Source organism: Cotesia typhae, unplaced genomic scaffold (assembly GCF_013202065.1).
Source record: "Cotesia typhae breed Kobodo isofemale line unplaced genomic scaffold, CoteBio_Ctyphae contig_22, whole genome shotgun sequence".
Classification (NCBI taxonomy): domain Eukaryota; kingdom Metazoa; phylum Arthropoda; class Insecta; order Hymenoptera; family Braconidae; genus Cotesia; species Cotesia typhae.
In genome coordinates, this window is record NW_027423728.1 from 4,955,792 (window position 1) to 4,981,056 (window position 25,265).

The 25,265-nt window shown below is 30.3% G+C and overlaps 4 protein-coding genes across 8 annotated transcripts in view; 1 reads left to right on the top strand and 3 right to left on the bottom strand.

The window, feature by feature from the left end:
- Window positions 1-14,101, bottom strand: part of Tsp26a (Tetraspanin 26A) — a 90,644-nt gene extending 76,543 nt beyond the window's left edge. For both annotated transcript variants that reach the window (XM_074260151.1, XM_074260150.1), the window contains exon 1: window positions 13,180-14,101. In XM_074260151.1, the coding sequence (XP_074116252.1) occupies window positions 13,180-13,266 (87 nt within the window). In that variant the 5' untranslated portion in view covers window positions 13,267-14,101. The remainder of the gene's footprint in view (window positions 1-13,179) is intronic.
- Window positions 14,102-15,709: 1,608 nt separating this feature from the next.
- LOC141524119 (astakine) lies at window positions 15,710-17,565 on the bottom strand. 3 transcript variants are annotated; one of them, XM_074237780.1, is made up of 3 exons: window positions 17,412-17,472; window positions 17,110-17,124; window positions 15,710-16,962 (listed from the first exon to the last, which is right to left on the bottom strand). In XM_074237780.1, exon 3 carries the CDS (start codon window positions 16,946-16,948, stop codon window positions 16,502-16,504), a length of 447 nt encoding a protein of 148 aa, XP_074093881.1. In that variant the 5' UTR covers window positions 16,949-16,962; window positions 17,110-17,124; window positions 17,412-17,472; the 3' UTR covers window positions 15,710-16,501. The 3 variants fall into 3 exon arrangements, with proteins under 3 accessions (XP_074093881.1, XP_074093880.1, XP_074093882.1); XM_074237779.1 differs by lacking the exon at window positions 17,110-17,124 and having other exon boundaries at window positions 17,412-17,565; XM_074237781.1 differs by lacking the exon at window positions 17,110-17,124 and having other exon boundaries at window positions 15,710-16,988; window positions 17,412-17,535.
- Window positions 17,566-17,750: 185 nt separating this feature from the next.
- On the bottom strand, window positions 17,751-20,631 carry Orc2 (origin recognition complex subunit 2). Its single transcript, XM_074237778.1, has 4 exons — window positions 20,435-20,631; window positions 19,371-19,954; window positions 19,043-19,257; window positions 17,751-18,750 (listed from the first exon to the last, which is right to left on the bottom strand). The coding sequence occupies exons 1-4, from the start codon at window positions 20,520-20,522 to the stop codon at window positions 17,940-17,942; spliced, it is 1,698 nt and encodes a 565-aa protein (XP_074093879.1). The 5' UTR covers window positions 20,523-20,631; the 3' UTR covers window positions 17,751-17,939.
- Window positions 20,632-21,256: 625 nt separating this feature from the next.
- Window positions 21,257-24,294, top strand: Vps26 (vacuolar protein sorting 26). Of its 2 annotated transcripts, none has more exons than XM_074238470.1 (7): window positions 21,257-21,633; window positions 21,692-22,182; window positions 22,265-22,408; window positions 22,473-22,867; window positions 22,965-23,071; window positions 23,236-23,447; window positions 23,806-24,294. In XM_074238470.1, the coding sequence occupies exons 2-7, from the start codon at window positions 22,180-22,182 to the stop codon at window positions 24,097-24,099; spliced, it is 1,155 nt and encodes a 384-aa protein (XP_074094571.1). In that variant the 5' UTR covers window positions 21,257-21,633; window positions 21,692-22,179; the 3' UTR covers window positions 24,100-24,294. The 2 variants fall into 2 exon arrangements, with proteins under 2 accessions (XP_074094571.1, XP_074094572.1); XM_074238471.1 differs by having other exon boundaries at window positions 21,257-21,449.
- The last annotated feature ends 971 nt before the right edge of the window (window positions 24,295-25,265 follow it).

The window sequence follows — 25,265 nt, forward strand, 5'->3', positions numbered from 1 at the left end:
AAAAAATTTACTTGAATCAGGAGAAAAACTCTTGAATCAAAAAAATCATTTTAAAAAGTTTCATTGTTTTAAATCAAAGCGAAAAATTCTTGAATCAAGTATAATTTGCTTAAATAGAGAATAATTATTTGGCTCAAGAATTTTTCTACTTAGATCAAACTCTTCAAAATGATTTCCTTGACTTAAAAATTGACTACAGCTTTAAACTTAACTACTCAAGCTTTGCGAATCCCGATGAATCTATGTAATATCGACAAAAGAAAAAAAAAATTTTGAATAGTCGTTTTTTTCTCCGAGATAACAAGAAGTAGAACTGAATAATCGAAACGTTCTAGCAGCTAAAATTCAACAAGATAAAATGCAGTTGCTTTTTTATTTCTAGTAATTTAAAATATTTTTTCTCTAATACAATTGTTATTTCGTTTTATTTTTTTAATTAAAGCACGAAACAATTACGTTCTGAAATAGTTCATTCGTGAATACGTCTATCGAATTTATTATTGGATGTATTTCTTTGTTTATCGTTTTTCTATACATTTATTTATTATTATTTTTCAGGGATTGGCTACGAAACGTCGAATTTTTTGTGTTTAAAACGGTATGAGAAAAACCTTGAGGTCTATGGCTATGGAGTTTACTGGTAGAATAATACACCAATGAGGACTACGCCAGACGGAATACCCGCATGTCACGTTTCACGATCATTTTTTCTTTCTTTTTATTTTATTATTTTTATTATTTTCTTTAAGAGTAGAAAAACAATTGAGACACGTTTAGTGGAGCTTTTTTTATTCGGTAATCTGATAAATTTGACACGAGTCGAGAGGAGGATTGTTGTGAGAGACGTGACGTTTTAGATATATTTTATAGAGCATAAAGTTATTGTATCATCGATAACTAGTGCTGATGATGGCAAAAATAGTTTCATACTTTTATTTTCATTCAAATAGTAAAAAAAACCTTGTTTTTTTTCTGTTTATATTATTTATAAGGATGAAAGTTAAAGGAATGTTTTTTTATTGATCTAAAGATTTTTAGTTTTTAAATTATAAATAAAAAAAGATTCATAAACTCATAAAGTTGCGAAATTTTATCTAAAACATATTTGTTATTAATTTTTAAATTGTTAAAAACAAAAAAATATCAATAGAAGTTTCAATTACTACATTTTAGGATTTAATTTAAAAAAAATTGATTAAAAAACTAAACTGTAAACTTTTTATTACTAAAACAATGAATATATGCCAAAATTTTTATCCTTACATTTTATTTTTTACTTCAAAAATTATTTTGTGAATGAAATAAAATTAAAAAATTTGTGCTTTCTTATAATTATCTTTTATTGTTCAAGCTCAAGACTTAATTACTGAATAAAATTTTATTTTTACAATCCTTATCGATTTGATATAAAAATAAAAAGTACGAATTGATAAGAAAGAAAAAAAAGAATTTTACTGTTCTAAAAAAAAAAAAAGGCAATTTCTTATCTAGAAAATTTGATATTCTCCCGGTAAAAACATCTCGATTATTCAGTTTCCATTTGGTGTTATCTTAAGAATCGGATGGAATATATTTTATTCCATTTTATTTTTTTGTGTCTGGTCCCTCAATCCGTCCGGGAATTACCGGAATACATTGGACGTACAGGTGAGGTAAAAAATATTTTCTTCAAGGCTACAACGGTTTAATACAAATAATAACAATAATAATAATAATAATAATAATAATAATAATAATAATAATAATAATAATAATAATAATAATAATAATAATAATAATAATAAGGACTTACTTCAAGTGGACGGAGGAACTGAGAGTCAATCTCTTGGTGTGCTACCAACGTAGCGAGCCGGGGGTGAGCGGCTATATGGCCCGGATGCACACTCTTTGGAGTGATATGCATCCGGAGCTAGCGCATTTTATGTCCAAACACCTGCGTAATTATGCCGCTCATCTTCGGCGAAATAGAAGATCGCTTGTGCCGGACAGAAGGCAGTCTAATAGACTTTCCTTTCCGGCGCAACTACACCAAGAGCGACGCCGTTCCTCCTCGGACAACAACAATCCCTTTGTAGGACGGCAAGTAAGTATATCTAAAAAGATAACTTACTCCCAACAACAGCTTGACGCGGTAAACGAAGATCTCCGTGCAACCATCCTGGAGGACTCCACCCTGCTCACTGTGAGCCAGGTTGTGTATGGTGCAGCAGTTTCGGCTTTTCCGAGAGAGAGACATTGTCTCTCGATCGAGGCAAGGTTGAGACAGCGCATCTTACAACTTGGCTCCAAAATTGACAGATCCCGGAAACATGTCTCCCGCATTCAGTGTGTGATTGAGTTCGAAACAACTCAAAAAGCATACACGCCCCGAATTCGACACATTGTTGCTGAACTTCGGTGGCGTCATCACACACTGAACAAGAGTACTCTTCTTGTCATCAAAGAAGAGTCTCTTAATAAATTGCGGGCTCTAGTGACTGCCAAAAAGTCACTAGAGAAAAGGCTGAAGCGGTTGGTCGACAACTCGTTGTTTCGATCCAGCCCTTCACGGTTTCTGACACCAAAGACCGATGTTACTGGGACTTATCCAACACCTGAGCGGGTGGAAGCTTTTTGGACTGAGTTGTATGGAGATCAACTAAACGTGAACGCCAATACTCCAGCTCTGCACGACTTCAAAGCATTCTGTCGGGAACACCGTCGGCAGAATGCTGATGAAGAGAGCCCTGCAGTCAGTGTGGATGAAGTTCGTTCAGCTCTAAATGGCAGCAAAAATTGGGCTGCCCCGGGACCAGATGGCATTAATGTCTTCTGGTGAAAGAAGTTTACTTCTACCCACCTCCATCTGGCCTGCATATTTACATCGTACATTAGAGCTGACGATCCGATTCCGAACTGGCTTGTAGAAGGGCGAACCGTATTGATACCTAAAAAAGGTGACTTGTCTGACCCTAAGAATTTCAGACCTATCACCTGCTTGAATGCGGTTTATAAAATTTTTACAAAAATTTTAAATAACCGTATCTTGCAGCAGATAGAGCCTGTATGGCAACAGATATATGAACAACGTGGCAGTAAAAGAGGCCTGTCAGGTTGCAAGGAGAACCTGATAGTGGATCGATGCGTCTTACAAGATGCGATCTACTATCAACGCAACCTGTCAATGGCTTGGATTGACTATCGCAAGGCATTTGACTCAACTCCACATGAGTTGATTTTATATCTACTCAAATGCCTGGGAGTCAATCCGGAAATAGTGGAGTGCATTCGGCGTACAATGCAGCTCTGGCGAACGCGTTTTCACATTGGAAGTGGAAATGCATTGCACGTAACCGGAGTTGTAGAGTATAAACGGAGGGTCTTCCAAGGTGATTCCTTGAGCCCTCTGCTGTTTTGCGTTTCACTGCTGCCTATATCTGTTGCTCTCCGTAAAACTCGTGGGTACTCTGTGGGGCCTCCGGGTGATCGAAACTATTCGATTATCCATCTGCTTTACATGGATGATCTGAAGCTGTATAGCGCTGATAAAGATCATCTACAAGCGGCCCTCAACATCGTAGCAGAGTACACACGAGATGTCGGAATGTCTTTTGGGTTGGACAAGTGTGCGGTCGTACATCTGGCGAGGAGTAAGTGCTCTGATACTGGTGATGATGTCGAGTTAGTGGATGGGAGCGTCTTAAGACAATTAGACGCCGGGGAGTTGTATAGATATCTAGGAATGGAAGAGCACCGCATGCATGCGGTCTCTGAAGTCCGAGTAACTCTCCAGAGCGAGTATGTTAGGAGACTCCGGAAAATTTGGTCCTCCGAACTTTCCGGCAAAAACAAAGTCTCAGCTACTAATATGCTCGCTGTCCCAGTCTTACTATACACTTTCGGTGTCCTGAAATGGGCCCGAAAAGATTTACGAGATCTCGACATCAAAACCCGTAAGATCATCAATATGAATCGGAGCATGCACCCCAATTCATCAGTCGCCAGATTATACCTCCCCCGATCCATCGATGGGAGAGGTTTGCAGAGTTTGGAGCGGCTTCACGACCGTTTGGTCTTGGGTTTAACACACGAAGTTGTCAATTTCACTGCAGACGAGGATGACTTTCTTATGCAAATTGTACATAAACATGAAAATGAACATAAGGGGTCATTCTTGTATAAGGCAGCAATATATGCGGCAAGAACCCTTGGTCTTGGAGAAATAAACGCTCTTATGGAACTCCGAAAGGAGGAATTTAAGAGCGTCATCAGGAACACCGAGGAAAAACTACTCCTTGGCGAACTGATGGACAAGTCCATGCACAGCGTGTTCTTTAAACACGTGCGTGATCATGGCTTGTCCACCCAGCTGACGTTTTCCTTCTTAAAGTCAGCTGGCCTGATGTCCGAGACTGAAGGGTTCATATTTGCCTGCCAAGATGGTGTCATTAACACTCTTGAGTACCGTAGCAAGGTGCTCCAGGTGCAGCTACCGAACACTTCCTGTAGAAGGTGTAGACAACATCCGGAGACGCTTATGCATCTTTTGTCGGCATGTCCAGTGCTGGCGAGAGGTGCATATATCCAGCGTCACAATGCTGCCCTGAGAGTACTGTACTACTATCTTCGTCATTGCTACGGTATTGACGTGACACCAGTGCTGCCTTATCTGCCAGGAGATATTCCCCAAGTTGTTGAGAATGACAGTTGCAAAATTTATTGGAACATGCCATTTGCAACAACCCGGCGGATAGATCACAACAAACCTGATATTGTGCTCTTCGACAAGGCCACTCGTGACATTTATGTCATTGAGTTCTCGGCCCCGGCTGAATATAACATCTCAGCCAAAGAAGAGCACAAAAGACAAATATATCAGGACCTTCTGTATGAAATTGGCAAACTTTACCCAGGTTACCGCATCAAGCTTGTCGTCCTGATTGTTGGCGTCCTAGGAGGGATGAAACAATCTTTTGTATCCTCACTTGCCAAAGTTCCAGCTTGTTCATCAAAAGCTGAGTTCTTGGCAGTTAGGATGCAGAAGGCTGTTTTACTTGGTTCTCTCCGTCTCTTAAGGGAAATGACTTTGGCCTGCTGTGATCACTAACCGCCTTGTTGTGCGGAGTGGTCCAGCAGTAACGGATGGAGCTCAGGCTGGGCCCTCGGAGAATCGGACTCCGGGGATAACCCCCCTGAGCATTTAATAACAAAATAATAATAATAATAATAATAATAATAATAATAATAATAATAATAATAATAATAATAATAATAATAATAATAATCGGCATGTCCTGTGCTGGCAAGAGGTGCCTACATACAGCGTCACAATGCTGCCCTGCGAGTACTCTATTATCATCTCAGATATAGCTACGGTATCGATGAGACACCAGTGTTGCCTTATCTGCCAGGAGATATTCCGCAGGTTGTTGAGAATGACAGTTCCAAAATTTATTGGAACATACCATTCGCAACAACCCGGCGGATTGACCACAACAAACCTGATATTGTGCTCTTCGACAAGGCTACTCGTGACATTTATGTCATTGAGTTTTCGGCCCCAGCCGAATACAATATCTCGGCCAAAGAAGAGCACAAACCCCAGATATATCAGGATCTCCTGTTTGAAATTGGCAAACTCTACCCAGGTTACCGTGTCAAGCTCGTCGTTTTGGTTGTCGGCGTCCTTGGAGGGATGAAACAGTCTTTTGTGTCTTCACTTGCGAAGATACCGGCTTGCAGTTCAGCAGCCGTGTCTCTAGCAGTGCGGATGCAAAAGGCTGTCATTTTGGGATCCCTGCGTCTACTTAGGCAAATGAATTTGGCCTGCTGCACTCACTAACCGCCTTGTTGTGCGGAGTGGTGCAGCAGTAATAGATGGCGCTCAGGCTGGGCCCTCGGAGAGTCGGACTCCGGGGAAAACCCCCCTGAGCAATTAATAACAAATAATAATAATAATAATAATAATAATAATAATAATAATAATAATAATATGATTGTTGGCGTCCTAGGAGGGATGAAACAGTCTTTTGTATCCTCACTTGCCAAAGTTCCAGCTTGCTCATCAAAATCTGAGTTCTTGGCAGTTAGGATGCAGAGGGCTGTTTTACTTGGTTCTCTCCGTCTCTTAAGGAAAATGACTTTGGCCTGCTGTGATCACTAACCGCCTTGATGTGCAGAGTGGTCCAGCAGTAACGGATGGAGCTCAGGCTGGGCCCTCGGAGAATCGGACTCCGGGGATAACCCCCCTGAGCATTTAATAGCAAAATAATAATAATAATAATAATAATAATAATAATAATAATAATAATAATAATAATAATAATAAAAGTAAAAAGAAAAATAAAATACGAAGGCGGAATAATGAGGACAATTTCTTCGTCACCGTATACGGAAAGGTATTAAAGTCGCGTGGGTGAGAAAAAAGAGAGTGGGAGAAACAGACCAAAGGGGAAAGAGCCAGAGATAAAATGGGCAGAAGTATAAGTAGAATAAAAGAAAAAGTATAAGAAGAAGAAGAAGAAGAAGAAGAAGTCAGAGAAGAAGCTGAAAACAAAAAGAACAAGACGAGTTGACTTGAGTTGACTTGAAGGAGTCTTCAAGGTCTTCAACTATTGATACCGGAAGATACCACGCGTGTTTTTCTTTCTCTTTTACCATACAACGATGTGCACCGAGTTAAGAGTCAAGTTTAAGACAAATCGCTTGATTCTCGCGCCTCTTATTTTTCTTTATCTCTCTTTACACTTAGCTATTTATTTATTTACTCTGCATACACTAACTGTTGATTACATTTACTTTTTATTTCCGTGATATGATATCTATCTACTCCCTGTATTTACTTATGTATTTATATTATTTATCGAGGTTAAATTAAATTGTACCGGAAACTCCGCCTATCTCTTTGTGAATTAGCGGGTCTTTTTTTGATTAACTCGATTCTGATTAATCCTGCGTATGATAATTGAAATTAAAATTTTGATTTGGGTATGTTTAAAAGCGTTTAACACTTCATCAGTAATTAAAGACTTAATTTAAATTTTTGACCGTTGTCATTACTTTTAAATCAAAATAGAAATTTCATCTGATTAATATTAATTACAATTTTATATTTATTAATTTTTGGATATAAATTTTAACTATTTTAAAATTTCTGTAACTGATGCAAAAGTTCAGATAAAACAAAAATTCAACTTTGAATTATTATAATAAAATAAATTTTATTCGTTTTTTGATAATTATTATTTGAGATAAAGTTTTTAAAATTAATGAATCCAAATTTAATCGATATCAATACAATTTAACAACAGAGATATTTTAATTGACAAGTTTTTAAATATGTACAACCATTACATAAATTGAGATGAAAAATTCAAATAGCTCAGCGATTTTCAAATAATTTTCTACTAATAGCCCGACTTAAAATCAAATAATTAATTTATTTATTTATTCACTTTCAATCACCCATCAAGTCATTAATTCAAGCATTTACAATTTAACATTTTGAATTATTAAAGGAAAATATTTTTAATTATTCATTTTATCTGGATTTAACCTATTTTGAATGATCCGTTAATAGTAAAATCATCGATTTAATAGTTTAATCTAAATTATCTGCAGTAAAATAATTAAATCTTACTGTCAAATCATCCTAAATTAAAAAAGAAGAATCTATTATTTAATAAACCCAGATATGTGTTATTTAGTAGTCACATCAGTTTTACAGAGAAATTATTTGACAATAAATCAATATGTCAAAAAATTTATTTAAAAAAAAAAATTGACTTTCTTTTATTGTCCCAAAATATCTAAGACTGAAATCCCAAAATAAAAAAATAAATAATTGTACAATATTACTAAAAAAATTTTTTTTCATACTTCTGTATAACTTAAAAATTTATCAATGTTAATTTTAACATCTAAGCACAAAATTTTTCGTCTGCATCTATTTTTTAAATTAAATACTTTTGAATTTTAATATCTTTTCTATCCAATTTGTGTTTGTAAATTTAACGATAATATTTTTCAATGTTTTGATAAATAAAGAAAAACAATATTTAGAATATTGATGTACAGTAAAGTATGACTACTTGGGTTCAGTGCAACCAACACAGCCGATAGAAGTGAAGTGGTCGGATGCAAACCGGTTCAAGCAACTTTTATAATGAGATTCCTCAAACGTTTCGACCGTCCAGAGTTTCCGAGTAGAGTCCCAAGAAGTATATAGTTACTATATGTATACATATATACATATATATATGCATGGATATCTCTTTCTATACATGAAGAGGCAGGATAAAAGCAACATTAGCAAAGAAAGAGACAGGATAACGCTAGAGAACGTCAGACGTTTCCATGAAGAACAGTATTCTTGCGTGAACTTCTTAACACTTGCACGCAATTGTTACATGTAACCCGTACAGTAACCAGTACCAGTAATATAACTAGTAACCGGTAACTAGTAACATTATATCTATATAATATAATATAAGATGTAATATATATTATTTTAGATACGAGCCGAGATACCTGAAGTCCACTCGTATTACGAGTAGAGTACAGGTAAGGCTAAATATTTAAATTGAAAAAAGTCATGCACGCGAATAAAATTCAGGCAGTGCTCAATCGGGTGAAAAATTCGTCAAACGGAAAAAGAGCGACAGTTTGAGGACAAATCATACGTCTGAATGACTCCAAGAAAGTCCTTTGATCATGTAAACATAAAAGTTTATGTTATAGTCGCTCGCTCTCAACTCGGTCCCAGCACTTGAGACTGCTAAGTCAATAATTTTCTCACAAAAGTCTATCTTTACCATAATTATTACCTTTCAAAGCTAACTAAGGTTGATTAGTTAGCTTTGTAAGTTAGGTGGCCTTATTAGGTAAGTTAAGTGGCCTTATTTTAACACGCCACTTATTTAAGAAAAAATTATTATTCGATTGACTTAGAGTAGACGCTAGATTTAGTTCTATTGAGTAATAATGTATTCATGCGAGGAGAGTGAATGGTCTGAAAAGTGCTTTGCACAGGAAATTAATTGCTTTTTTAGTAATAGCGAGTTTTACTTTAATCTCGGGAGCTTTTAAGATCTGATTTCGGGCTTAGATGATGTATTTGATTTTCATTTTGGTGTTTATCGATTTTTTATCATTAGAATCTGAATAACTTTATTTATTATTTTTTTTTTTTTTTTTTTTTTTTTACATGAATGGTTTATATAGAAGTAACGTTCGAGATTTTAACTAGAATTAATTTTATAAATTAATTCGTGTTTCGTGATTAAAATATTAAAAATAAAGCAGTTAAAGTGAATGTTTTATTCAAGATTTTGATTATTATATTTTTGGAATTGAATCATTGAGCTAGGGGAAGAAAAAAAATATTTTTGGACTCTGTGAGACTTTTTTTTGACTTACAGTATTTTTTTTTAAATAAGATCTAGCTATTAATCATTAGATAAGGATATTTTTTATAAAATATAACAAAAAATGGGATTTTTTTACTATAAATAGAGCCAAATTAAACGTATTTGGTACAGTAAGATAATATCATGTTTCTATATACATCGAAATTATCTAAATGTATTAAAATAAGCCCCAATTGTAACTTATTTTTTAAGAATGTTTGACTTTATTTTTGTTTATGATAAAAATTACTATTTTTTGCTCATATTTAAACAAAAAAGAACTTGAATGATTAATATTCAAAACTTGTTTACCGAGTTTGATATATTTGATGATATCATAAATATCTCTTTGGTTTTATACCGATAATTTATGATAAAATAGAATTTTTCAATTGTAAAAAATATTAATTTTAAGAAAAATTTTGTATTAATTTTGATTACAACTCTGAAACTTTGAAATTTTTTTAAATTTACAGTTTACAGTAAAAATACCGAAGATAATTAAAGTAAAAATTAAAATTGTTTAACTACAATTTAACCACCTCATTAATCAATCTTCTTATCCATTACCCCAGTTATTAAATATAAAAGCCAAAAGAGTTCTTGTCTTACATTTTTTGTTGATTAAAAACGGAATTGGAACTAATTGAGACGAAAAAAACCGGTTGAACATATTCTCAAGCTCATAATATATTTCTGGGCGATAAAATTCCTAAACTACAAAGACGATAAAAAGTCCATGAAATTAAAAAAATATGAGTTATGAATTATTTTATGTAGCGTCAAGTTTTTGTTCCAGTCGTGACAACGACAAACTCTATTTATGTATAAAAATATGTGATATGTATACAGATAGAATTCACAACCTACGGCAACAACCAGACCGAGACGTACACAATAAATATACATATATATATACACGAAACAGTAAGTAGTGTAGTACTAGGGTACCACATGCAGCGCAATTGGACTACGGAACGTTTCATAAGGGATATGATCATCCTTGTGTACTTGCTGCACTTTCATAGATACTCATACAAGTACATAGTCTATGGACTAAACATGTATTATACGGACATATATGTATATGTGAGTGCACTGTGCACTCTGTACTCTGTACTCTCAGTGTATGCCACTATTACCCCTTTAGTCAGTTATAAACTTTTTTACTGTCCCACAACGTCTACCGGTAAAGCAATCTCTTTTTATTTTTCCCAGTACTCGTTATACGAGTCTACGAAAAAATATTAAAAAATAGAATTTGACAAAGTAAAAATAAAAAAATATCCTATTTAATAAATTGCTTCATTTTTTTCGAGTGTATAGAGTTTTTAATGATTTTTATTTCTTGAAATAAATATTAATTTTGATTATTTTTATTATTCAAATATTTGAATTGTCGGAAAAAATTAAATTTTGTTTGAAAAATTGCGACATATTATTTTCTCTAAAAACTAAAAAATTTTTACGTCAAAATTGAAATTTATTTTTTTTTTTAATATTATTAAAATCATTTTTCCATTTTTCAAAAATTATTGATCCTCATAATTATTAAATCTACGATAGAATGTACATAGAAATGAATAAATATAAAAATTAGTCATTATTTTAATAAACAGTATTTATGAATATTGAAAAACCATTTTAATAATAAATCTTTTAGAATCAATTGAAATAAAATTTTAAAATAACTAATTTGTGCATTACGATGTGATGGTTCTTGAGAACCACTTTGACGCTTTTTGATGTGATATTTATATAAAAATATATGAATTGGAATGCATAGTTTATTTTGCAGAAAAATTCAATAAAATATGAGAATATTTGAGATAAAAGGTTTTTTTTACAGCCGAAATTCCGATTAAATGAAAACACTAAAACTTATTTAACAGTCTGTTTGATGTACGCTATAGACTATGAAGAGTTTCATCATAAATATTTCAATGGAATTTAATATTTTTTTTTTAATTGTAAAAAAAATATTTTGAATTGTAAATATTTGATAGGAAAATATTTTAATAACTTTATACGCATCGAGAAATTTAATTATTTGGGGAAATACTAATGGAGGTTGGGAAAATATTTTATTTATACATATTGTTAAAATTTATCGCTTGGAAAATATTGAACTTGTTTTAAACCTTTTTGGGTGACAATTTTTATTTTTACGTAAATTAACGGATGAATTTTAATCTTAAAAGCTGTGAATTGATTTTTGGTACTACAAATAGTTGTTAAAAAATTTTATAAAAAATTAGAAAAAATATTAACTTTTTTTTATGATATTTTTGGAATTAACGTTAAATATCAATAACTTTCGAATTCGTTTAAATAAAAATTCAAACTTCAACTCATTCTAAATATCAGACCTCTGGCAACATTTTAACCTACCTACTAAACAATTACCTTTAATTAGAACACGAGATGTAAATTATCAAATGCAAATAGGTTTCGTAGAATTGTTTCAATTAATAAATTTCTTTGGATGGTTAAAAATTCATAACTTTTGAATTTGATTATATCATCGTACCAGTTTTGACATCTTTTTGATGAATATTTGATAAAAACCAAAATATCTTATTCCCAACACGATCGTCTCATCTAGCCGAGATCAAATCTTGTTTTTTTATTTAAGAATTTACTGGCTCTAAAATTAATCGGTGATTAAATAATCCAGCACTATTCTTAAATCTTAGACTTTCTGGTAAGATGTTAAGTGCTTTTATAGATCAATAGTTTCCTTGAGATAAAAACTTAAAAATATCTTTCTGTTACTAACGATCATTTTATATAATAATAAGGGTCTATTTAGTAAAAATATAAGATTAAGAAATAAAGGAATGTAAAATTGGAGTTTACGCGTAGAAATTAAAGCGTTTAAATTTCATAACGAATCCCTTCTAATAAGTCAACATGAAAACAAAAATGTTGAAACCTTATCCTTCAAATTATTTTAAATATATATTAAAATTTTATAATCGCCTTAAAATATTTTATTGTATCACATAGAATTATAATAAAATTTTAAATTTTCATTTTTTCAAGATTAAATAAAATTGTTATAACTCAAATTTTAAATTTTTTGTTGTAACAACAAGCTCAAAATTTTGACTCAATATTAAGACTCAAAAAACATGAAAATAAAGTTAACAGATATCTGATAATTTGAAAAATTTTTAACATTAAAAAAAATTCCTCATGTAGAAAATTAAAAAAAAATTAGGCGCAATGTTTAAAAAATATTCTTTTAATTTGAATTTTATAAAAGAAAAATATAAATAAAACAATTGTTAAAGGTCATGAAAATTAATTTAGCAGATAATTGATAATTTTAAGAATTTTTTAACAAATAAATTATGGCAAAAAAAATTGACATTTAGAAATTTAAAAAAAATATAAATGCAATTTTTCAAAAATAATTTTTTGGAGCAAATTGATTTATTAAAAAAAATTTTTAAATTGTCAAGTGACAGCTAATTTTAATGAAAATTAATTTAGCAGATATTCATTAATTTTTAAAATTTTTTGACAAATAAATTATGGCAAAAAAAATTATTAAAAAAATGGACTTGCAAAAATTTTAATAAATTAAAAATAAAATTTTTTAAAACAAATTTTTTTGTTAAAGAAAATCAAAAATTGTCAAATGACAGCTAACTTTAATGTCATTTAAACGTCTGGTAATTTCAATATCATAAATTAACTCAAATAATTTTTATCACCGTTCAATTGAAGAATCATAACAAAACCACAGTTTAATAAATAAAATTAACATGATTAAAAAAAAACTCACCCAAAACAAGACGTTAAATCCAAAGATCACATACTTGAGGCAACAGCTCACTTCACTAGTATCCCTTCGGTATTTTCTAGCCGGCATGATTACAACACACTTATCTCCCTTGCGTTACCAGATGCGTTTTTCGCGCCCTCGGACACACACGCGCACATGTGCACCCCGAGCACTCACATCAGCTAAATGTGAAAAATCACAGCACCTTCTGAAAATCACAACAAATACCTGTCTTGTAATCACTTGTATTTTCTATACAACTATAACTATAACTACAACGTATAACAGAAAAACAGATCAGCTGATCACATAACAATGTCCCGCATACTCGCGGTCACTGGCATTGTCACGTTACAGCTGCTCCAGCTGCACAACAGCTACTGGCGAGCCAAAGACCTAAGACCAGTACAGTACCAGTACCAGACACTAGTCACCAGTTACCAGTCACCAGCCTGATCATCACCCGCGACATTCCCTCCAAGGCTCAATAACTTTTTTATCAACTTACTTCATTTAATTTATATTTAAATGAATATCCTCTCTAAAATATTTTATTTTACTTTTAATTGCTCCGAAATGAGTTTTATTTTCGACTAACAGCTTCCTAAATTTAGTCCCGTTTTAATTTTTTTTTCAGTTTCAACTTTACCATTTTATTTATTTACTGTCTTGTTTTTTTTTTTTGTTTTAAATAGAAAAATTTTTTACAAATTAACTAATCATCTTTGTTTTTGTTTTTAATATCCAAACCCGACTGCCGGAGCGATCTTCAACAGGACTCAACGATAACTGGTTGGAGAGAACTCGTGCAACTACCTGCTGTTTGTTGATCGCGCATGCGTCAAATAAACCCGCCGTTTAATTCATCCCCTCGGCGTTTCAACCCCACGGGATTGGAGTCACCCCCTCGCAACTAAGCGTAGTCTGCTGATTGTGACTATCCCAGTTCTCTAAGTATCGCTCCTCTTTATTTTTATTATTATTTTTCTTATCTACTTCACCCGATTTATAAGCTATACAATTATGCTTTGTAAAAAAAAAAGAGGGTGAATAAAAATATAAATCGTTTTCCAAAATTTTACATCATACTGAAGTTAACCATCAACTGTCAATTTAAAAAATTTTTTTAACAAATCAATTACAATAAAAAAATACTTCTAAAAATTTTTACTTGTAATTTTTTTTTTAATTTTCACATGTAGAAGTTTTTAATTTAATTTTTTTTATAATAATTGCATTATTATAAAATTTTTAAATAATTTTTAATGTCTGCCAACTTCAGTATTATACAAAAAAGTCTTATGCGAATTTTTGCAACTGGAAATTTTTATTTTTCTAATTACATAATAAAAAATTTTGCGTTAAATATTTAACAAAAAATTTTTTGACGCACACTGATAGAAGCATTTATTTATATTTAATAAGCTTTATTAACTATTAATAAATTATTTTTTAACATCATAGGATTTTTAATAAATTATTTATTAAATAATTAGTTATATCATTTATTAACTGTTAATAAATATTTATTAATGGTTAGTAAATAATTATTAACAATTAACGTATATTTATTTAAAATAAAAATCAAAAATAGCAATTTTCTTTTGATTCTTTTTATAGCTCTATAGCTGAAATACATGATAATAATTCAATTCACTAAATAAAATAACCTTTTTAATATTTAAAAATATAAAAAATTTAAATTATAAGCTGTGATAAAATTTGTTATTTAACAGTAAACTTTATTGAAATGTAATATAATTAATGCAAATAATTTATAAAGATGATTTTTGTTTTTAAGCAATCTTCATATCATATGACATTGCAAGCGAAATAAATTCACTCAACAAAATATTTATTAACTATTAAAAAATATTTATTAAAATTAAATAAATTAAACAATTGTCTTCAAATAAATGAAATTATTAATAGTTAATAAATCCTTCTATCAGTGCAGAGACGAAAAATCTTTTACTGTGTGACAAATGAAAATTTTTATAAATAATTTTTAATTTTTAATAATAAATAATAAATAATTTATGCTGCGCTTAGTGCAAGAAATTCAAGTTTTACTTGAATAATATTTAATTTTCATTAATACCAGACTAGACTGCTGAAAACAAGTAGTTTTATAATTAAATGTAATATTTATGTTATGGATGTAATCGATAAACTTTTAGTTTTATTTGTTTTGATGAGTCACTAATCGTAGGAATATTTGAGTTGTATCCATTTAATATATAGTGTATAGTGTACAGACGATAAAAGGAGAATAATTATTGAATTCGATCCGGAATCGGTAAATAAGTTTCGTCAGCTCTCGCACAGTAGCCTGCAATCATGAACCGCGAAGGTTGGAGTAATTAGATTCCAAGTGGGTCAAAGTTATATATGTGTGTACTTTAGACCGGGATTGAGAATTATTGAGACGGATCTGAAGATTTTATGATGTGCGTTTTGAGATTGTTCGAGGAAATGCAATAGGAAATTATACATTGAAGGGACGTTGCTTAATTTACGATTTCAAATCTTGCGATTTAAATATTGTTTCATATATTTATTGTTTGTTTATGATATATTGTGGACTTGTTTATATTTCATTGTAACATCCTAGCGTAGTGAAAGTCGTGGAAATTTTTTTTGTTCTTAATATAAATAATTAGTATTTCAGCTATGAGTTTTGATAATTAATTCACAGATTTTAAGTTTTAAACATAATAAATTACTCAAGAAAAGATTTTAAGAGTTATGAGTGATAAATTTTAGAGTACGCTTTATTTTCATTAATAAAATATAACGCTATTCCGCCTCTATTTCTTTATAAATTTATGCTTATGTTTTAGTCATACAGAAAATTATTCATTATTTCTAAAGTAAAAATTTTTTGTTACAAAAATATTAACTTATATTTTTGTGATAATTTGTTACTTAAAAAGTAATTAAATTAACAGTAATTATTTTTTATTTTTAGAATTAGACTTAATTCTTTTAATAGCTGTTTTAAGTGTCCACTCTTTTATCATTTTTTTATAAAAAATATCTAACTATTGTGAGTTTTTAAATGGATTAAATTTAATAACAAAAGTCTATAAAATCAGACACTTATAGAAAAAATGAAATTTAAAATCATTAATTTTTTTAATTAAATTATTTGATTAAAACTTTTCGTGAATTGGGAAAATTTTTAAAGTTAATTTTTCACTTTAATAAATTTATAGATAACAATTCCTCAGTTATAAATTATTTAATAATTAAAAATTTTTTAAATAATAACAAGCTAAAATTTAAGTTTAACGATATAAAATCTAGATATCAACTAAGATCAATTTTCATCATTAACATTATTAGTTTTAATAAACTTCTCAATCTTCTCCTGCTCATCATCGTGAATTTGATGACAAGAGCCGGTTTTTCTACCACAAACAAGCCCTTTCTTACAAGGACACACCACATAATGGGCTTCTTTGACATAAAACTTGCTGCCGTCAGGATACGTCAGAGTAGTGTTCATTATTTTGTTGACTTCAGGTCGGCAAATTTCATCTAATTTACGTCGCTCCTGGCACGTGGGGATGGTGAATCTGAAACCGCTCATTACACAGCAATCTCCAGGATAACAATTATAATCGCTTGAACATTGTCCTGGTGCAAGTTGACCAGATTTTGTCAGTATTGCTTGAGTTTGCTCCTCTCCCTTTTGTCCAGAGTGTCCGAGAACAAAGCAGATACTCATCAGCACAAGTGCCAGTACGATACTTCGTGTAGTCATTCTTGACCTCGGATCTAAAAAAGTATATTTTTTTATTACTCTGCAATAAAGAAATATCAAAAACCAATTAATTAGTAATTAATCACGCTCGTTAATTTTATATAACAAAAATAAATAAATAATGATAATAATAAATAATAAATATGAGAACTTATTATTACCTTGGTCGGTGGAATCTTTCGATTGATTTAAAAATAATAAACTCTTGATAAATAGATTTTTTATTATTTATTATGACTTATGAGTTATTTATAGCGTCTATGTAATGCTGTTATAAATATATGACTTATTTAAATACATTACAAAGGAAATATGAATTTTTAATTCCAACCTTGACCTATGGCTATTTTTTATAACTGACGCCATAATTTAAAGCACTTCATATTTTTTAATATCAATTTAGCGAAATTAATAGAAATAGAACACGACAAGTAACAAGTATAAATTACATTTTATTACTTACCGGAAAATTAAATCAATGATCAATTAAAACTAATTATTTTGTTTGCTTAATCATAGATTGCGTGTAAACTAAGTGATTTTTAATTCAATCACTGTTTAAATACCTTTTTATAACGCGTTATTATTTCAGTTTCAAATACGCATGCGTTGCGTTTTTTGATTTAATTTCTTTGAAATATATATTTTTCGTTTTTATTACCTGCTGATGGTTTTCATAAATTAATGAAAACTGCGTTGGTGATTGAAAAGTAATTACCGAGTGTTGGTACAGAACCAAAAAAATTTGTTTCTAAATATTTAATTTAAAAATTCATTTTTAAATTAACAATTAAATAGATGAAAATAAAGTTTCCATTTTTTTAAAATAATTTAAAGAGTCATCTTATTTATTGTTGTATAAAAACTTTAAATTTACAACAATTCACTATTTATCCAACTGTAAAAGTAGAAAAATACCAATAACGTAATTAAATAAGTATAGATAATATCAAGGTCAATTAACTTTCTATGCAAAAAAAACTACAATTTATCAAGAAGCATCCTGGTCTTCAATAAACTTTTGAAGCAGAGATTTATCTAGCGGAATGTCCAAATACTCAGCACCATCAACACTGCGCTTAGTCTTGACAAGTTTGTGATCAAGAAACTCCGTCAGCTGAGCACGCAGAGCAATATCCGAGCTGACGAGGAACCTCTCTCGAGCACTGCGATACAAGTCCTTAAAAGCCATGCCATGATAGAAAGTATTTTTAGCATTTTCAATTTGATATTTGACAAGAATTGTATAAATCGCTTTTGCATTGGTCGTCAACGACGCGAATACATTTCTTAGAGAAGACAGAGCAAGAGCTCCACTGCGCTGCACCAGGAGTGAGCTCTCATAAGAAGTTTCTGCTTCGTAAGGCAACAGAGTCGTAGTGTCCCACCAGTAGAAGTTGTACCTGGCTCGTTTGACGTTGTCCCAGAGCATTGGAGCGTTTATATGATCAACAGATGCTACCATCCTTACATTCGCGATGCTTGCGAGTTGCGAAAGCATGTCCTGCGATTTGTTCGACCTCAACATCGCACCATCAATGTTGTGGACCAGCAAAAACAAACGATCATCAGGATTCTTCTTCATCGTGCTCTCGATTATCGTGAAGCAATCGTTTATGTTTGAAGGGCACTCTAACTCTAGAAGCTCAGTTATTATTCCTTCGAGAATATCTTTTATCGTCAGACTAGGAAAGAAACCGTTTATTACTAACGTTGGGTGCTCGGATAGTATTTCCTGGTGAAAATCGTTTATCAGATTCCTTTTAGAGCCCAATCCGTGTAGTAGTAAACTGTAACCTTCTCTATAACATTTAAAGTAAATAAAATTTATTATTCAGAATTTATTTTTTAATATTATGAGTTTTTAAATAAGTTTATCGAATCGAGAGAAAATTTTTACAGAAGAAAATATCACTCTATTCTATCATAAAAATTAAAGTAATCAAATATTTACAGTTTAGCTATGAATATTTCCTGAGTAATTTGCTTCAAGCTTTCTTCATATATTTAATAATCAAAGAATAAAATTTATGCATTTATGTTAACATTAAAAAATGTTCAAGTAAATTTTATTTAAAACATAAAAGTACTTACTCAAGTATGCGATACCACATGGGAAAGAAACTTCTGTAACTATCCAAAAGTCCTTGAATTCCTTCTAAATGTTTTTTCGATATATAATTTTTATCTTTTAGCAACTCCTGGAGCTTTTCCTCATTCATTTTTGGATTTTTTAGTTTTCCCAACGTGTGATCTGAAGTGAGAGCCTTCTCTGATTGAGTTTCAAAATACTCGTCTGTCTTGAGATGCTGAAATTCAGAAAATCATAAAAAATTTATTTTTTTGAATAAAAAAAATGACAATTATTGTACGGAATAATTAAATAAAAAATCATAAAATGTAAAAATTAAAATTAACTTACGTAATCACGATAAACAATATTATTCTTAGATTTTCCGCGCCTGCAAGGAGTGATTGGAGTCTGAATTTTTTTTGCCGCTTTCTGGTTTTTTTTCGGTGTAACATTTCCGGCATTATTCTCCACATCTGACTGATTGCTGGCATCAGAATCAATAGTGTCATCATTACACTCTTCTTCACCGTCACTGTCAGAAGGCTCGTACTCACTTCCTTCAGTCACTGATTCGCTCTCACTGTCAAAATGAACCTGACGTTTTTTTACAGCAGATCTGACTTTAGTTGGAGACAGCTCATCTATTTTTTCAGCCAACACACGGACTGACATAAGATTTTTCGGTACCGATGCTGGCGTTCTAGGAATCTGGGATTGCTTCGCCTTCTCAGTCATCGCATTTTTCTTCACCGGAGTCTGGAATCCGTAGATACAATTCCCACTGACATCTTTGTCGTCAAACAGTATCGTGGATCTTTGTACCTCTTCATCTATATCCGCGAGTTCTTTTTCTAGTTCCTCTGGCAGTAAATTTTTCTTTTCTTCTCTATCAACTACATCATGTGTCTCTGTTTGGCTATTTTTGCGTTTATCTGAAAAAAAATTTTTTTTAATTACAAAATGTTGAAAATAAATTAACTGAAATCTGATTTTTTTTTTTTTTAAAATAAATTTATAAAAGAAAATTTTCTAAAAAATTTTTCTATGCAAATAATTATAACACTGAACTTGGCAAACATTAAAAATTATTTAAAAATTTTATAATAATGCGATTATTATAAAAAAAAATTCCACATGTGAAAATTAGTAAAAATTACAAGTGAAAAGCATTTTTTTATTGTAATTGATTTGTTATTAAAATTTTTAAAATTAACAGCTGACGACTAACTTCAGTATTGTAAATAATTTACTAAAAAAATATTATAAATTTTTCTAAATAATAAATATGAGTACAAATTTTTATGAGAATACTATTTTTAATAAATTATTTGTTTTAAAAATTTCAAGAATGGAAAATTGTCTGCTACTCTAAACAATTCAATGCAACAGGTTACTTGAAAAAATTTACGTACTTTTAACCGGTGACGGATCGACATATTCACTCAAATAATTAACCGACTGCCGAGGACGACGAGACCGGCGTAAATTGTTTTCACTCATTATTTTTATTTAATATATTGCTATTCTAAATAATTTATTTCTAACTATATAATAATCTGCGATCGTAATGTATTGTTTGCAAACAGTTGCGGTGAACGTTACAAGCCGGCTGAATTTGTTAGCGTTCATTTTCGGAGATCCCCACCAGGTAGCGACGCGCCTTGTTCTTAAAAATTCAACCTTGAATTTTGAACTACAAATTTTGGATTTTTTTTATCAATTAAATTTCAATTAAAAAGATATTTATAAAAAATTGCACTTATAGCTTTTCAAGTTTTTTACATATGAAAAATTTTTTGTAATTGTTTAAGTGAAATTAAAAAAAAAATATTATTAAAAATTTTGAAAAGTCGGCTAACTTCATTTTCATTTAAAAATATGACACTGAAGTTGTCAGACATTAAAAATTTTTTTGGAATTTTATAGCAATTAAATTATTAAAAAAAAGTTTAATTAAAAAATTTCACATGTGAAGATTAATAAAAATTACAAGTGAAAATTTTTAGAAGCATTTTTTTATTGTAATTAATTTATTAAAAAAAATTTTTTAAATTGACAGCTGACCGCCAAATTCAATATTATTTAAAATTCGATTTAAAAAATTATCAGGCGCCGGTTAATTTTTAAATTATTAAAAAATCAGTCAGATGTCGTTACTCGTATATTCTTCTTCTCATATCTTAATTCTGACACATACATAATACACCATTCATACATAGGCTTAGGCTCAGAAATAATTACAAGTGTTTGTAAAATAAAAATATGTAATATAACGGGCGTTTAAAAAACAGTCGAGTGGACACCGTGCCGTGAATTTACGGGATTGACAACACTCATCGGAGAACTCGAACAATATCAATTATCAATGTACCAAGAATAGTGGACATCCACCTACCCGCACATACATACCCACATACACTTGAGATTGTGATTTCCAATTACTGATTACTCTCATTTTACCTTAATCATCAATAATTTTTAGTAAAAAAAAAAAAAAAAAAAATCCAGCAATGCGCGTTAATTAAAAATTAAAAATTTGCTGATTGTTGCTTTTGTACAAATGCTCAAACAAAAATACCAGTAATAGTACAAGTAACAATTGTAATAAGTGGTAATGATGATCAATAAATATAATAATACTATCATTAACGAATAAGAATTTTTTGCAGATGTACATACATTTAAATGTATATAATTTGACAGTGGTTAGATGAATAGTGGCATCAAGAGGGGGATAGATTGTTCCGCCATATTTAGCAACTTGTGACTTATACATACATATATACTCATTATACTTATAGGCATATATACACGTTAATATATATGTATATACGGAGAATATAATAGTGTGCACAGTGGATTAACCCTGACTCTTTCAGTATCGTGCAATAACCAAATTTATTTGTAACTTTTTATTTAACCTCATCAAATCAATCATATATTTATATATATAAATAAATATATAGATATATTCATTGTATTATTAAATAAACGATGATTACCATGCCTTGGTTTACATCGTATACAAATTAGTGTGTACAAGAAGGAGATAATAATTTTTTATAACCAGTCTGTCATCGAACTTCTCTTTTACTTCTACCTCCTACTTGTTCTTAATAAATTGCATCACAGTTGTGATTTAACAGCGATTTTAAAAATGGTACTTTGATTTATTTAGAATTTTTTTTTTTTTATTAAAATTATTTATTTTCAATTTACTTATTATTTATTATTTTTTTTAGAGTTTTTTTGGATTCGGACAATCTGCTGGCTTGGAGATTATTTTAAATGGTGCAGATACTCGTAAAACAGCAGAAATAAAATCTGAAGATGGCAAAAAAGAACGACATTTTCTTTATTATGATGGAGAAACTGTTTCTGGAAAGGTAATTTAATTAATTATTTGTTTTATTGAATTTATTTTATTTTTAATTAATTACTGGTGTTTAGGTTATTGTGAGTTTGAGAAAAGCCGGAAAGTTGGAGCATCAAGGTGTTAAAGTTGAGTTTATCGGACAAATAGAATTATATTATGACAGAGGGAATCATCATGAGTTCACGAGTTTAGTGAAAGAACTCGCAAGACCTGGAGAGCTGACACACAACACGGAATACACCTTTGAGTTTGCTAATGTCGAAAAACCCTTTGAGAGTTATACGGGGTCAAATGTACGTTTGCGGTATTTTTTACGAGTTACTATTGTTAGGAGATTGAGTGATTTGGTCAAGGAATTGGAATTAGTTGTTCATACACTTAGTTCTTATCCTGATATGAACAATCCTATTAAAATGGAAGTTGGTATCGAGGATTGTTTACATATTGAGTTTGAATATAACAAAAGCAAGTGAGTAATTTTTAATCTAATTATAATTTTTATATACTTTTAAAACCAGATCATTTGTAAGTTATAATTCGTCTTAAAAATATTATTTATATTTTAGATATCATTTAAAAGACGTTATTGTTGGGAAGATATACTTTTTACTAGTCAGAATAAAAATAAAACACATGGAGATAGCAATAATTAAGAGAGAAACTACTGGTTCGGGTAAGATTTTATTTTAAAGACTAAATTATTCATTTATTGATTAGAAAAATATTTTTTTTGTCTATAATCAATATTTTATGTTTTACATTTACTTATTATTTTTTACAGTTATAAAAATTAAGCCATGACTACAAAACAGATTAACACAGATTATATTTTTTCAGGGCCTCACACATTTACGGAAAATGAAACAATAGCTAAATATGAAATAATGGACGGTGCACCTGTTAAAGGGGAATCAATACCAATAAGAGTATTTCTAGCTGGATACGATCTAACGCCAACGATGCGTGATATCAATAAGAAATTTAGCGTAAGGTACTATTTAAATCTCGTACTAATGGATGAAGAAGATCGCCGTTACTTCAAACAACAGGTTTGTTATTAAAATCAACTAGCAATGTAAATTTTTGTACTTGGACATTATTATTATTATTATTATTATTTCTCCAATTTTTTACTTAATATTATTAATTTGTATTTCCCTCCAGACATAAACAATTTAGCCACAATTCATATCTAATGTCCTGGTCTGGGCTGTCCGAATTATTTTTTTTTCAGTCAAATTTATCTTTAATGACAAATTTAGATATGAATTATGGATAAATTTTTTATGCCTGAAGGGAAACACAGGTTAACAACATTAAGAAAAAATTGTTGCGTTGAACTGGATAACCAATTAACTGAAAAAATCTAAAAAGATTATTTTTATTAGTATTATTATTTAATTACAGGAAATAACCTTGTGGAGAAAAGGTGACAAAAGTAGAAAATCTCAAACGGCATCACCACATTTGCCATCTCATCTCGTGTCAGCAGAAACAGGATTTCCTCAAGGTGTAGCAATGAATGGCCCAGCACTGGCATCACCACCTTCTAATTCCGATGAAGCAGCAGACAATCAGGACGACGATGATGATGAAGAGGACGATTCAACGTACGATCCACCAGCTGCGCCGATCGAAGGAATGACCCGCGAAGAAGGCGACGGGGAAGGGGAAAAAGAAATAAATTCTGAGAATCAATGAACTTCATTGGTCAATTATCAGTAATTCATTATATAACAATTTTATCATTTTTGTCAAACAAAAAGTAACTAAAAATTTTTATTATAATCCTGGAGACGATTAGAACAGTTAACGGACGTATTGATTGATATACAAGTATGAATATTATTATTGATATTATAATTATTTAATTATAAATATATAACATGCTCGGTCTATGGATTTATCAGCAAATTATTAATATCAATAATAGCTGTTATCCACAAGAATATATATATTTAAATAAGTCTAATGAAACAGACTCTTATATACTTATTATGTACATATGTGTATATATACTGAAATTACCCGGATTCCAAGTGTCCTTGGTAAATAACTTGTGTCTTATAATACTCCGAGAATAACAGATTAAAAAAAAAAACACACATTAACTAACAGGAAAATAATAACAAGTCGTCGAGGAGTCTCTTTGTAATTCGGATAAATACACGGTGTACACGGTGTCTGTATTTTCTACCATCAGTCCATCAGTTATATTATAAAATAATAAATTATTGTGCCCAGTATCATCCACAAGGCTGAAATAAGTCCCCATTATTATGACAACATCTACCATCGTCATACATTTAAACTTATGTATTTAAATATGTGACTTCGCAAATAATATTAACTAAGTATGATCCGATTGATTGATCGTTAATATGTGATGAGACTGCGAGATAAAATTTAAAGATATTAATATAAATATTATTCATTTATATCTGAATGCTTTCGATATTCCTCTGTAGTGGACCAAAAATTTATTTAAACCATTTTTTTAATTTATTTTTATCGGGCGTTAAATCATGAGTAATACAAGTGATTTTTATTATTGGTAAAAATTATTTTGTAGCTTCAATTTTTTTATTATCAATTTACTGGACTTCTTTTTTTTTTTTTTTTTTTTTTTTTTTTTTTTTTTTTTTTTTTTGGCAATTGATAATGCAATAATTAGTAAGCAATTTTTGAAATAAGAAAATTTATTTATAGTATTTTATAAAATTAAAATTTTTACTATTGGTCAATATTATAAGAGATAAATTACTTTTAAAATTTTTTTCTTATCGATCGTGTTTGAAAAAATTTATTTAAAAATATACATTATTTTTAATTATTAATAAAAAATAAAGCTACTGAATAATTACAAT

Bases quoted from the DNA above. Each gene is read 5' to 3' on its own strand.
- LOC141524119 (XM_074237779.1), bottom strand. From the start codon at position 16,948: ATGACTACACGAAGTATCGTACTGGCACTTGTGCTGATGAGTATCTGC.
- Vps26 (XM_074238470.1), top strand. The intron at 22,868-22,964 runs GTGAGTAATTTT...TTTATATTTTAG, and splicing joins TTTGAATATAACAAAAGCAA to ATATCATTTAAAAGACGTTA. The intron at 23,072-23,235 runs GTAAGATTTTAT...ATATTTTTTCAG, and splicing joins GAGAGAAACTACTGGTTCGG to GGCCTCACACATTTACGGAA.
- Orc2 (XM_074237778.1), bottom strand. From the start codon at position 20,522: ATGAGTGAAAACAATTTACGCCGGTCTCGTCGTCCTCGGCAGTCGGTT. The intron at 19,258-19,370 runs GTAAGTTAATTT...TCTGAATTTCAG, and splicing joins ATATTGTTTATCGTGATTAC to CATCTCAAGACAGACGAGTA. The intron at 18,751-19,042 runs GTAAGTACTTTT...TAAATGTTATAG, and splicing joins ATGTGGTATCGCATACTTGA to AGAAGGTTACAGTTTACTAC.